Source organism: Capsicum annuum, chromosome 3 (genome assembly GCF_002878395.1).
Source record: "Capsicum annuum cultivar UCD-10X-F1 chromosome 3, UCD10Xv1.1, whole genome shotgun sequence".
Classification (NCBI taxonomy): domain Eukaryota; kingdom Viridiplantae; phylum Streptophyta; class Magnoliopsida; order Solanales; family Solanaceae; genus Capsicum; species Capsicum annuum.
Genome location: NC_061113.1, coordinates 12,365,871 through 12,378,917, shown reverse-complemented (window position 1 = coordinate 12,378,917; position 13,047 = coordinate 12,365,871). Strand labels below are relative to the sequence as shown.

The following is a 13,047-nucleotide window of genomic DNA, read 5'->3' as shown; positions in this document are numbered from 1 at the left end:
TGTGGTTGTTGATGATGTTCCTTCTGTGGGTTTGTCAGTTCTTAATACTCTTTTACTATTTTCAGTTAGATTTAAAAACCATAATTTCACTGTTCCTATTAGTGTTCTTTCTATATATTCTGGTGCATCTATTACATTTATATTATTATCTAATAATTGTTTTGTCATATATCCTATCCATAATTGTATTGTTTTTTCTGTATCTATTACACAATCTAAGTCTAAAAAGTTATAATTTTTATTAACTATTTTTTTTTGTGTCCATTTGTCATATTCATTCTTTAGATTATATCTTTTAAACTTATTCTTATAATATGTATGTTTTCTTATTTCTGATCTTCTAGGTATTATATTTTCATCTTCTTTTTTACCAAGAGTGTTTATTTCTGTGTTTATATTTTCTAAGTTTTCTTCATTAATTACTTCTTGTTTTCCATTGATTCCTAAATTTTTTGTATTTGTTAAGATTTCTGTATATGTTTCACTATCTTCCGAATCATAATTATCTGTTTCTTCAACATCTATTGTAGTAATTTCTAATTCCTTGGTTTCTATTTCTTTATTGTCTATTTCTAATTTTTCTTTAAATTGATTTATCTCATTTAATAATATTTGTTCTTTATCTTTCTCTTCTTTTTCTTTCTGTCTTTTTTCATATAGATCTTTTAGCATTTGTAGTTCTTTTTCTAATTCAGCAATCCTACTATTTTTAGTTTATTCTATTTTTCGTATTTCTTCTGTAGTTTGTTGTTCTATTTTTTCTATTTCCTTTTTTCTATCTATTTCTTCGTTTTTTTTTCTATTCTCATCATAGCTGTCAATTTATCTTCTAATTTTAATTCTTCTTTTTTCTAGCATTAAATATAAATGTTCACCTATTTTCTTATACCTTCTACCTAAATTAGAAAACACTATTTTTATTTTTAATCTTTCGTGATTTTCATATGTTTTTTCGTCTATTATAAATTCTTCTTTGTTCATTTTTTATTTAATTGTTAATAGATCATGTTGGTATATATATTCTAGACTATCTATTATTGATTATAAATTTGATATTTCTTCTTTTTGTGCATTTATTGAGTTTTTACTAACTCCGGCAATTATGTTATATTGTAGTCTTTCTATCCTTATTTTTAATTCTTTACGTTTTTCAGATATTATTTGCTTTAATTCTTTATATTTTTGTACGTTATTCATTTAAATAATATTTTGGGGAATATCTAAATCTAATTTTATCAAATAAATCATAATTAATAAATTAATCAAATAAATCCATATATATACGACTTCCGTATTTTTTAAATAACAAGGTTTTGATACCAATTGTAGAGGTTGCGGATTAGGCACAGTAACTTTACTAGGAAATAAATATTTATTGGGTCTAGACACTTCCACTTGGTCTAAACTGACAATTAAAAGGTGCTTTAGTTTTACTTAAGGATGTAAAATAATCGAATTTGGGATTATACATAAAATTGTTACATTTACGTTTCAAGTGGAGGTGCAGACGTTTGAAATTATACAGATGTCTATGGGTCTGTTCGGTCACTTGCGTATCGTTAGATTAATGTATATTGAGGAGAGTAGATTAGTAATTTCACTTTCGCCTTAAGGCCATAGATTTCAACAACGCCAAACTATAAGAATTTATATACTAGTACCCGTTTCAATTAGCTAATATAAATTAATTTTATAAATAAATTGTAACAAGAAAACATAACTTTGTTAAGTGTCTACTGGAACATACATAATTCTTCAAGTGTGACTTGAACAAGTCTCATGTGCCTGCAAATCAGCTAAGTCAATGGTAAGAGATTAAGCAAAGACAGGAAATCCAAGTAACAAAGTAAGTCCAATACGAGTACATATGCAGTGTGTACTCGAGAGCAAAATATCATAATGGTCACGTTGATTCAACACAAACTAATACGAACATATCAGCGAACGCTCTCATTCAGATATCTTTTGACAGTTACAAAGGGTGTTCTACTCAGATGCTCTCCTACTTCTTTGATATTTGACAGTGGAGTCGATGGAAGCAGCTTATTTTCCAGTGGAGTAAAGGGCAGGTGATTCAAAGGATTGAAGTTTTCCTTTGAATCGTAAGAGCTCTTAAATGCTCCTGTCTGATTAACCGGTGACTTTTTTATGGTCTCGGAGAAACCTTCTGCAGCAAGCACAGACGCATTGTGAAAATCTTTTACAGCATAATCCTCTCCGATTGTCTTAACTGTAGGTAATGATGAGTCAGTATATTCAAACTTCTTCTGTGCGTGCTGAGGAAGCTCTCTATAATTTCCACACAGTGTGAAAATGTTCTGAATAAGCGCTTGCCTTGAAGGCGCTGCACCCATACAAACATCATTGTCCTTGGATAAATCACTGATATCATCATGATCAAGGAGACCGGAACATATTGTTTTTTCCTCAATGACCTCCTTCTGCACCTCCTCATCGGCAATGAGGTTCTTCTCTGTATCCCCTTCGTCATCATCTTCTTCGTCCTCTTCAAATACGGTGCTCAAGCTAACTTTATTGGTGAAAAGTGGGTCTTCAACTTCTACTGAATTGCTTGTGTTAGGATAACCCAAGATTGCTTGGAAAGTGTTACCACTTTCAGGTTTATAGACCAGTACATCCAGCTTTCCAGCGTCCATATCAATTGATCTGTCCAAATCCATAGACTTTACCATTCCTGCATCGTCAGAGTATATCTCCTGCAGCCTTTTCGCGAAAGCATTTTCCTCCACTTGTACTGAGCCACCGCTTTCAGCCTTGGAGCGGCGAAGCTCAACTTCCATATCCTCCAAGCGCCTCCGGAGCATTTCAAATTCTTGTTGCTGCTGGAACATTCTTTCTTCCATCTTCCTCCTCTCCATTTCAACAATTTCATTTGCCATTTTCTGACATTCTTGTATCCTCATTTCCAACTCACTCTTCAACATCTGTGTTCGCTCGTTTACTTTAAGATTGATCTGCTCCTCGGTTATCTCAGTTCCCTTTCCTTGTACTAACTCAAGTTTGGCCCTTAGCGTAGCAATTTCTTCTTCTCTCTTCATAAGCTCTTTCTGAGCTTCATTGCGCTCTTTCTCCTTCAGCTTGTTCTCCATCTGAAGCTTGTGGATGAACTGATCCATCACGGCAATTCTTGATCCCAAGATAACTGTCGATGAAGAATCCTCTGTACCTTTCTCCTTCAATGGCGTATGAGGACCACGGACAATGCACTTTGCTTTGGCACCATATTCCAGAGTGGAGATAGTCTTGTGGAGCTCTTTTGGATCAGGGCTTGCACATAGTATCATAAGAATTTTCGACTTGTCATCCTCAAAAGAATCCTAAACAAAACAGTTGAATCAACCTCCACAGTCGAAAGCAATCTGACATACTATATTCACCAGCATAAGCACGAACTTACTTGTAATAGCATGGTTAACTTGCTGTCTCTAAATGGCACATGAGAATCACCATTAGCAATGGACTCAACAACCCTTTTCAATGCAATGTTTCCCTGGTTGATTTTCGCGGTCTGCAAGATTCAATTATCAAGGTAGTAGTAAGACACGGTTATATCGGATAGTAAACTTGATACAGGTGAGCTAAGCGAATTCAGAAATCTTACTTGCATTTTTGCTTCCAAACCAGTTTGACCAGCTTGTTCAATATTCTCGGAACCAGCCATGTCCACAAGCATTAGTCGCCCTCCCACTGTTGGAACGTCAAGGATTATCTGCAATACATTTAACCACCTTGAGAGAAATTGAAGACGAAAATGCATTGTTAAAACTAGAACTTAAACGAACTTATTTCCATGAAAAAGTGATTAAACATAAACCATGCAGTGGCTCCGAGAGCTCCTCTCATTACACAGAGTGCTCTTTACTATTCTTCTCTTCTCTACTTTTTGGATCTCTTTCGATATCTTAATAGCTTCAGTCCCCGAGATAAAAGTAGCATTTTTGGCCTTTTTACCTATAACTTCCAGCTTCACCTGCAAGGTAAAAGACAAGACCAGCATTGTAAAGACTTAATGTCTATCAGCCATACATTTGCATTGGCATTTTATTTACTGAACAATACTAGTGTTTTCATTCCATGATCATGCACAAAACGGATAGAGAAAAACGTACGCACAAATTAATTTTAAGCGATATAAATGAAGACCGCTACTATCCCAAGTCAAGTGGGAATACTAAGGAGGAAATATTAAGTAGACATACTGAACTACATTGAACAAATGTCACTTGAATAACAACAAGCACATCTATATCGCACAAATTGCTGAAAGTCAGCTGAAATTGCTATCGATAGGAAACTTGATACACTAAGAACCTTGGCAGTGGCTGCTAAAAATCCAAGTACATTAGCTAGGACATTTAGAAACCGGAACATTACAAGCATTTTGCTTAATACAAATACACACAGTTTTCATGTGAATAAAACTAGCAACACTTTTCTCAAACCGCAACTACAATGCCAAGGCTCATTCTGTTCAATTGCAGAATCAGTTACACAGAACTAAACGTGTTATGCTAAAATCTCGAGAAACATATCAATCGTAAAACAATACACAGACAACATACCAGGTTTATTAGTTGTATGAGATACTAGTAGTCAATGTCTTATCTACAGCAGTCAATCAACAATAACATACGGGTGTAATCCCGCAAGTGTGATTTGGGGAGGTAGTGTGTATGCAGCAGACCTTACCACTACCTTGGAGGTAGAGAGGTTGTTTCCGATAGACCCTCACCTCATGAACACATAATAGGTGTGAAGAAACCAAGACTACCAATGAAGGCATGTCAAAGCATTCCTAATAATAAACAGTAACACAACAAAATAATACAATCATCGAAGTACAAGGAACAAGAAATAATACTATGACTACTAGTACGGAAGGATAACTACAGCAGATCATCAATGAGAACAATTGCCAGAAAAAAAAAAACCTTCCTTTTCTTGTTTACCTTAGAAGCATTGGCCTTGGACCAACCAAAAGCAAATCCACCCCCACTATTAGTCGTCGACAACAAATCATATATCTCCTCATTATATATCTCCAACACAGTAACATGAACGAACGTTCCAACACCAAACTTCTTCTCACAATTTTCATCATTTTCTTCATTTCCATCACCCAATATATCCTTCAATGACCTATACACAATCCCGGGCTGTTTACCACTCCCAAACATCGTGTGACTCTTACCAGCCCCCGTTGGTCCATACATCATGATCGTACATTTCTCCCCTAACTTCACCCCCTCGATTCTTGATTCAACAAACTTCTTATAGAAATCATCAAGGTCCTCTTCCTCGGACAGCGACACACCATCTAGCGTAAAATCCCTGTACCCAATCTCCGTCCTAACACGCAAGGACCGGCTATCAGCATTCACTTGTAATGCTGATAAAGATTTCTCCTTTTTATCTGGGTAATCACGAATTCTACCTATAACCTCAACTGGATGCTCCGGTGGTGCACCCCCTTCTTTCGTCGCTGTAAAATTCAAACGATGTTTCGATTGTGGGGTTCTTGAATTTCCCACATGGGGGTGATGATTCAATCTTGATGAAGGAGTCGTAGTTGGAGTTGTGTGATTCTTTGATGACGGTGTAGGAGCCATCGACGAAAAACAATACAAAAAGTGATTTTCTTTTTTCAAGATTTTCAAAATTTTTTTCAAGATTTTGAATGTGATAGAACAACACAAAGGGTGATTTTTTGTTTTTCAAGATTAAAAATGGGAGCTGAGTTGATTGATTGATAATTGATAAAATTGAGAGAATGGAAAATGGAAAGTTTGGATGTTTTTGTTTTTTGAAAGTTCAAATGAACGTTTGGTAACGGCTACTTTCTCTATTTGTTTTGAACTGTTACTGTTATTGTGCACATACATGGGCCTTTGATGGGCCAGATCACTACTTGGGCCTGTCTTTTTCCCCTTGCTAATTTTTTCATAAATATATATATATATATATATGTATGTATGTATGTATGTATAAATAACATAAATACCAACCTTTTAAAAGTAATTACATTCTCTTTCACTTTTTTAATTACTTTACTCTCTCTCCCCATTAATATACATAACATAACCGACATATGCATAGCATTTTGTGTATATGTGGGGCTTTTGTAATATGCTTAGGGAGTTGGGATTTTTTGTAATATTGAAAACATAAGTTGTGTATTTATGTATATATATATATATATATATATGGAAAAATTACATAAACATACATCTTAACTTATCGTGTTTATACAAATTCCTACTCTTACAAAGTCATTACAAAATTTCAATTAATTATGTATCTCGTTGGATTGGCCGAAGCTAATTATGTATCTCAATAGATCCAAAATCGAAAAAAATATATCGGGAGCTAATTATGTATCTTTACAAAGAAAAGAATAGCTTCGTTGGATGTATTATGTATCTCGATAGATCCAAAACCAAAAAAAAGATATACCGAAAACTAATTATGTATCTTTACGACGAAAAAGATATATCTTCGTTGGATGTATTATGTATTTCGACAGACCCAAAATCTTAAAAATGTTTCGGGGGCTAATTATGTATTTTTACAAAGAAAAAACATATCTCCATTGGAAGTATCAGGACCTAATTATGTATCTCAACAAAACCAATATCGCATTTTTCATTAATTATGCAAAATGTCAAAAATTTCTGTAATTAAGTTCCAAACTAACGAGATTTATGTTGTTTTCCATAAAGAATCTTTTACTCCTAACATCTCACTAGCAGTAGGACTTACTAATTTTTAGGATTTAAATTTTTAGGTTCATATTCCACTTTAAAAATTGTTTTCAAAAATTTACTTCTTTTAATTTTCTTTCTATATCTTCCTTAGAATTCTTTTAATTGTGAACTTTGAATATTGAATACTTTCGGGATCATTTACATCTGCTAATCTATGTTCAATCGAATTTATTGTATAATTTGTACTAAAACAAATTTGTTGTATACGGTCCTTTTCATCATTATCTTGAACATGTGCCTTTTGTTTCTTTGTAGTGTTAATTTTGAGAAGCTTTTGGTCTTTTCGTTTTTAATACGTGTTACATAGTACATCTGTCCATATACTACTAGTACATGTTTTTTACTGTACGTGTATGTAGGAGTAACTAATGACTAAATATTTGTTCTGCACGGATTTTTATTTTTTTCAATCTGTTTCTATATGGTATCAAAGCCAAATTACTTTTTCAAGATAGGAGTTTAGAAATATTATCATGTTTATTATGTCTAAAGTTAGATAATTTTAGATGATATAAAGATGTTTTCCTTGACAAGAACATGATTAGAGAAGACTGTAATTATGATTATTGAAAGCAAAAATAACAGTCTCAATATTCTTATTAATGGTGATCGTAGATTATGAGGTTTTAATATTATAATTATTTATAAAATCAAAGTGTCCAGTTTTATAGACGCATCGAAAACCTTCTTTTGGAATGTTACAATTTTGTAAACCACTTTCTATTTATGCTATTTTATTAGAAGGAATCATCAAAGTTTAATAATCTATTGTCTATCAAAGTTTAATAATCTATTGTCTCTTAAGAGTAGACATATAGACACATCTAAACCTAATCTATATAATGGTTTAACTATTACTTGGATAAATCCCATGTGAAGAAACTAAAAAAATTTACATGTGTGGAATAGTTAAAATTAAATAGTCAACTTTGACCGAATTTTCTGTTATTTAAATATTTTTAAGTTATTAATTATCGTAATTTATAAGTAATACTTTTCCCACTTACTTAGAAGAAGAACAAATGTTACAAAAATTGCTGGTAATTCAAAATTGATCGAAGGCTCCGGAAGAGCTACTATATTTCTACCTAAGGGAACAAAATTAATTATAGAAGATGCATTGTTCTTTTCTAAATCCCCAAGAAACTTATTAAGTTTTAAAGATATTCGCCGAAATGGATATCATGTTGAGACAATAAATGAGATGAATGCCGAATATCTTAGCATTACCAAGAATATCTCAGGACAAAAACAAATGCTAGAGAAATTACCAGCTTTGTCTTCAGGCTTATACTATGCCAAAATTAGTATAGCTGAAGTACACTCTATCGTAAACCAGAAGTTCACTGAAGTACACTCTATCGTAAACCAGAAGTTTACTGATATAAATACATTTGTGTTTTGGCATGATCGAATGGGCCATCCTGGCTCAATAGTGATGAAACGAATCATTGAAAATTCAAAAAGACATCCGTTAAAGAATCTGAAATTCTTACACCGGATGAATTTTCATGTGCTGCTTGTTATCAAGGCAAACTGATAACTAGGCCATCGCCACTGAAAGTTAGCGTCAAATCCCCTTAATTTCTAGAACGTATACATGGGGATATATGTGGACCTATTCACCCACCTAGTGGGACATTTAGATACTTTATGATCCTAATAGATGCATCTTCAAGATGGTTGCATGTGTGTCTCTTGTCATCTCGCAACCTGGCGTATTACGAAATTATTGGCACAAATAATACGATTAAAGGCGCAATTTTCAAATTATCCTATTAAGGCTATTCGCCTCGATAATGCTAGAAAATTTACATCTCAAACTTCTGATGATTATTGTATGTCAGTTGGGATAAAAGTTGAACATCCTGTTGCTCATGTTCATACTCAAAATGGCCTTGCTGAGTCATTTATTAAGCGCCTACAATTGATAGCAAGACCACTGCTTATGAAAATAAAATTGCCTACTACTGTTTGGGGTCATGCTATCTTACATGCAGCATCACTTGTTCATCTCAGGCCAACTCATTATAATAAATACTCCCCATTTCAATTGGTTTTGGGCCATGAGCCAAATATTTTTCATCTACGAATTTTTGGATGTGCTGTATATGTGTCAATTGCACCACCTCAGCGTACTAAGATGGGCCCCCAGAGAAGGTTTGGAATATATGTTGGGTTTGAGTCACCCTCTATAATTCGCTACGTTGAACCGTTGATGGGAGATTTATTTACTGCTTTATTTGCTGATTGTCGATTTGATGAAACAAATTTTCCCAATTAGAGGGAGAAAAATGTAACCTTAAAAGAGAAATGGCGTGAAAAATTTCATCATTATCTCATTTTGATCCACGTTCCCCATATGTGAAAGTGAGGTCCAGAAGATCATTCATTTACAAAAATTAGCAAATCAAATGCTAAATGCATTTACTGATTTGAAAAGGATAACCAAGTCATATATCCCTGCAGTGAATGTGCCTGTCCGAATTGAAATTTTAATAGAACCATCTTCTAATGTAATAGCTTCTGAATCCCAAACACGCCTGAATCGTGGTAGGCCTTTGGGTTCAAAGGATAAAAATCCTAGAAAAAGAAGTGCAAAAAATGATAAAGATGGTATTATAAAAGATTCACCTGAAGAAACTCAAAATTTGATAAATCCTGATATTCCTGAAAAAATCAGTGAACCCGAGACTCAAGTGAATAAAAAACTCAATAAATTCTACTAATGATGAGGTAAATTTAGATCGATCGAAAATTATGATGGATAATGTTTTTGCATATAATGTTGCACTAAACATCATGCAAAATAATAAGGACCTTGAACCTTTATCTATCAAAGAATGTCGACGAAGAAAAGATTGGTCAAAATGGAAAGAAGCGATTCAATTAGAATTGAACTCACTTGCTAAAGGGGAGGTTTTTGGACCTGTAGTCCAAACCCCAAATGATGTATAATCAGTTGGCCATAAATGGGCCTTCATACGTAAAAGAAATGAGAAAAATAAAATTGTAAGATACAAGACACGCCTTTTTGCACAAGGATTCTCTCAAAGACCCGGTATTGACTATGAAGAAACATATTCACCTGTCATGGATGCAATAACGTTTTGATACCTCATCGGTCTAGCTGTACATGACAATCTTGAAATCCATCTAATGAATGGGTTACAGTTTATCTTTATGGTTCACTTGATACTGATATTTACATGAAAATTTTAGAAGGATTAAAATTACTCGAAGCATATAGTTCAAAGTCTTGGAAATTATATTCAATCAGATTACAAAGATCGTTGTACGGTCTAAAACAATCAGGGCGTGTGTGGTATAATTGCCTAAGTGAGTACTTGAAAAATGAAGGATACATAAATGATGTTATTTGTCCTTGTATTTTCATTAAGAAAAAAATGTCGGGGTTTGTCATACTCGTTGTTTAGGTGGATGATATAAATATCATCGAGACTCCAAAAGAGGTCCAGAAGGCAATCGAATATCTAAAGAAAGAATTCGAAATGAAAGACCTTGGAAAGATAAAAAATTATCTTGGTCTGCAAATAGAACATTTAGCAAACGGAGTATTCATCCACCAAACTGCCTATACCCAGAAGGTTTTGAAATATTTTTACATGGATAAAGCATATCCATTAAGTACTCCAATGGTTGTTCGATCACTCGAAGTGAGTAAAAATCTATTCCGACCTCTAGAAGAAGGTGAAGAGATTTTTGGTCCTGAAGTACCATATCTCAATGCTATAGGTGCACTTATGTACCTCGCTAATGCTACAAGGTCGGATATAGCATTTTCTGTTAATTTGCTAGCGAGGTATAGTTTTTCTCCTACGCGAAGACACTGGAACGGAGTAAAGCATATATTGAGGTACCTAAAAGGGACTATTGATATGGGTCTGTTTTATACTAACAAAGCTAGTCCAGATCTTGTTAGTTATGCAGATGCAGGTTATTTATCTAGCCCACATAAAGCACGGTCCCAAACAGGCTATGTGTTTACATATGGAGGTACTGCAATATCATGGCGATCGACAATGCAGTCCAGCGTTGCTACTTCTTCTAATCATGCTGAGATAATAGCAATCAGTGAAGCAAGTACAGAATGCATATGGCTGAGATCAGTAGTATATTCTATCAAAGAAAGATGTGGCCTGAAGCTTGATATCAAGGTACCTACAGTCATATTTGAAGATAATACAGCATGCATAGCTCAATTAAAAGGAGGCTTTATAAAGGGAGATAGAACGAAACACATTTCGCCAAAGTTATTCTTCACGCACGACCTTCAGAAGAATGGTGATATTGATGTGCAACAAACCCGCTCTAGTGACAATCCAGCAGATTTGTTTACCAAATCTTTACTACCTTCAACCTTTGAGAAGATGGTATACAGGATTGGGATACGAAGACTAAATTGGTTAAATCGGGGTCTTCATCAGGGAAAGTAAGAATACGCGTTGTACTCTTTTTTCCTTAACTAAGGTTTTTATCCCACTAAGCTGTTCCTGGTAATGTTTTTAATGAGACAGCACTCAAATGCGTATTCAATAAATTTTAAATTTTTATTTACATGGACATCCAAGGGGGAATGTTATAGAATATGGTGGAGTCCATGTAAAAGACATGGGGCACATCATTAACAAAAGTAGAAAAATGCATCATTATGTTCCCCTTTCTTGATATATATATCCATTAGGTATCTCGGCTATAAATAGCCACTGCTGTATGCAGAATGAAGTAAGAAGAAGAAAAGATCAATATACAAAGCTTTCCTCTGGTTTTCATTCCTTTCTTTTTATATAATTTTATAACAAAATGTGATTTTTCGCAATTTTGATTTAAATTATACATTTGAAAAGCAAGAAGTATTTTATCTTTTGTTTTTTTTTTATAAGGATGAAAGTACGGAGTAATTGATAAGCACTAAGTACTAAAATGTGGTGATAGCTTATGAATTTTGACTTATTTTGAGTTAAGTGCTAACCTTATAAGCACTTCAAATATTTGTCAAATATGTTGATAAGCTAAATAGTGTTTATAAGCTTGTTTAGTCGAACACTCCAATATTACTTGCCTAAACTGGTAAACTGGGATAAAACCTACTAATATTGAACTACATAAATCTAAATGGATATAATTGATCCACACATTCAATCTCAACTAATTTGAAATTCACACCAAAATATCATGTTGACGCAGGCGTCTTTTATCTTTATTTTGATACTTATGGACCTCTTGAACTTTTAGTAGAATGAATGATTTGGGAAAAAAAATCAGAAATATATTTAAACTTTGACAAAATTTGTTGTAACACACCTCAAATTTGCAGCTCCTTTCATCCCCTCGACTATTTATTACCATATTTTTGTGGCATATATTTGTCCAGTTGAACCACTTTAGACCCATAAATGCCATAAAAATACGATAATAAATAGTCGAGGGGGTCATAGTGTTAGGATTTGTCCTGAGTTTCTTACCTTACTTGGATTCTACCATTATTGTGTTTTACTTATTTCTTAGTAGAAAAGATTTCCTAGTAGGAAAAAAATCTCTCTCCTATTTGATTTCTATTAGGTTTTGTAACTCAAATATCATAACACAACTGCATCCACAATGTAACAATATAATCTTTGAACGAGTCTAGTTTATAGGGAGATTTTATCTCTCATTAGTTTTATTTTTTTAATATTAGATTTTATTTGTAGGTCAATTGACCAAATAATATAATAATATTAAGTTTTTAGTATTACTTCATGTGTGACGCCCTCTCGATTTCGAATCCTAGGACCCCACAAAGTTGAGGCATGTTACAACAAATTTGGTCAAAATTTAGTTATCTTTCGAAACTTTTCCCCAATGATTTGTGTACAAGTCTCCACTTATCAAGTAGTAGAACCAAGATACTTTTGTACATGACTTCATTTACAACAGTGGCTCCTCATCAATTGGTTATCCTAAAATAAATGGAGGAGCCTACTTCATTTATATTCTCCAACTTTTAAGTATCCTGCTTGTTGCAAATTGCAATGTCATTAAATAAAAGAGAGGTTTGAATTACATACTCGATCTCATAGATTCATATAGAATACTGCTGAAAGCCATATTTGATGGAAGTTGTATGTACGGCTTGGAGGGAAATCTTTCATATCTTTCGAGATCGACCATCTCTTGGATAGGATTATCAGAAGTTCTACGCACTCCGCGGTTGAGTAATTCTATAGTTTCTGCATTCTTGAAATCTCACAGCTGTTAA

The 13,047-nt window shown here is 33.6% G+C and overlaps 1 protein-coding gene across 1 annotated transcript; it reads right to left on the bottom strand.

The window, feature by feature from the left end:
• Positions 1-1,839: 1,839 nt before the first annotated feature.
• LOC107864205 (kinesin-like protein KIN-10A) lies at positions 1,840-5,841 on the bottom strand. The gene is made up of 5 exons (XM_016710507.2): positions 4,971-5,841; positions 3,836-3,991; positions 3,623-3,730; positions 3,419-3,529; positions 1,840-3,338 (listed from the first exon to the last, which is right to left on the bottom strand). Exons 1-5 carry the CDS (start codon positions 5,628-5,630, stop codon positions 1,938-1,940), a joined length of 2,436 nt encoding a protein of 811 aa, XP_016565993.1. The 5' UTR covers positions 5,631-5,841; the 3' UTR covers positions 1,840-1,937.
• Between the last annotated feature and the right edge of the window lie 7,206 nt (positions 5,842-13,047).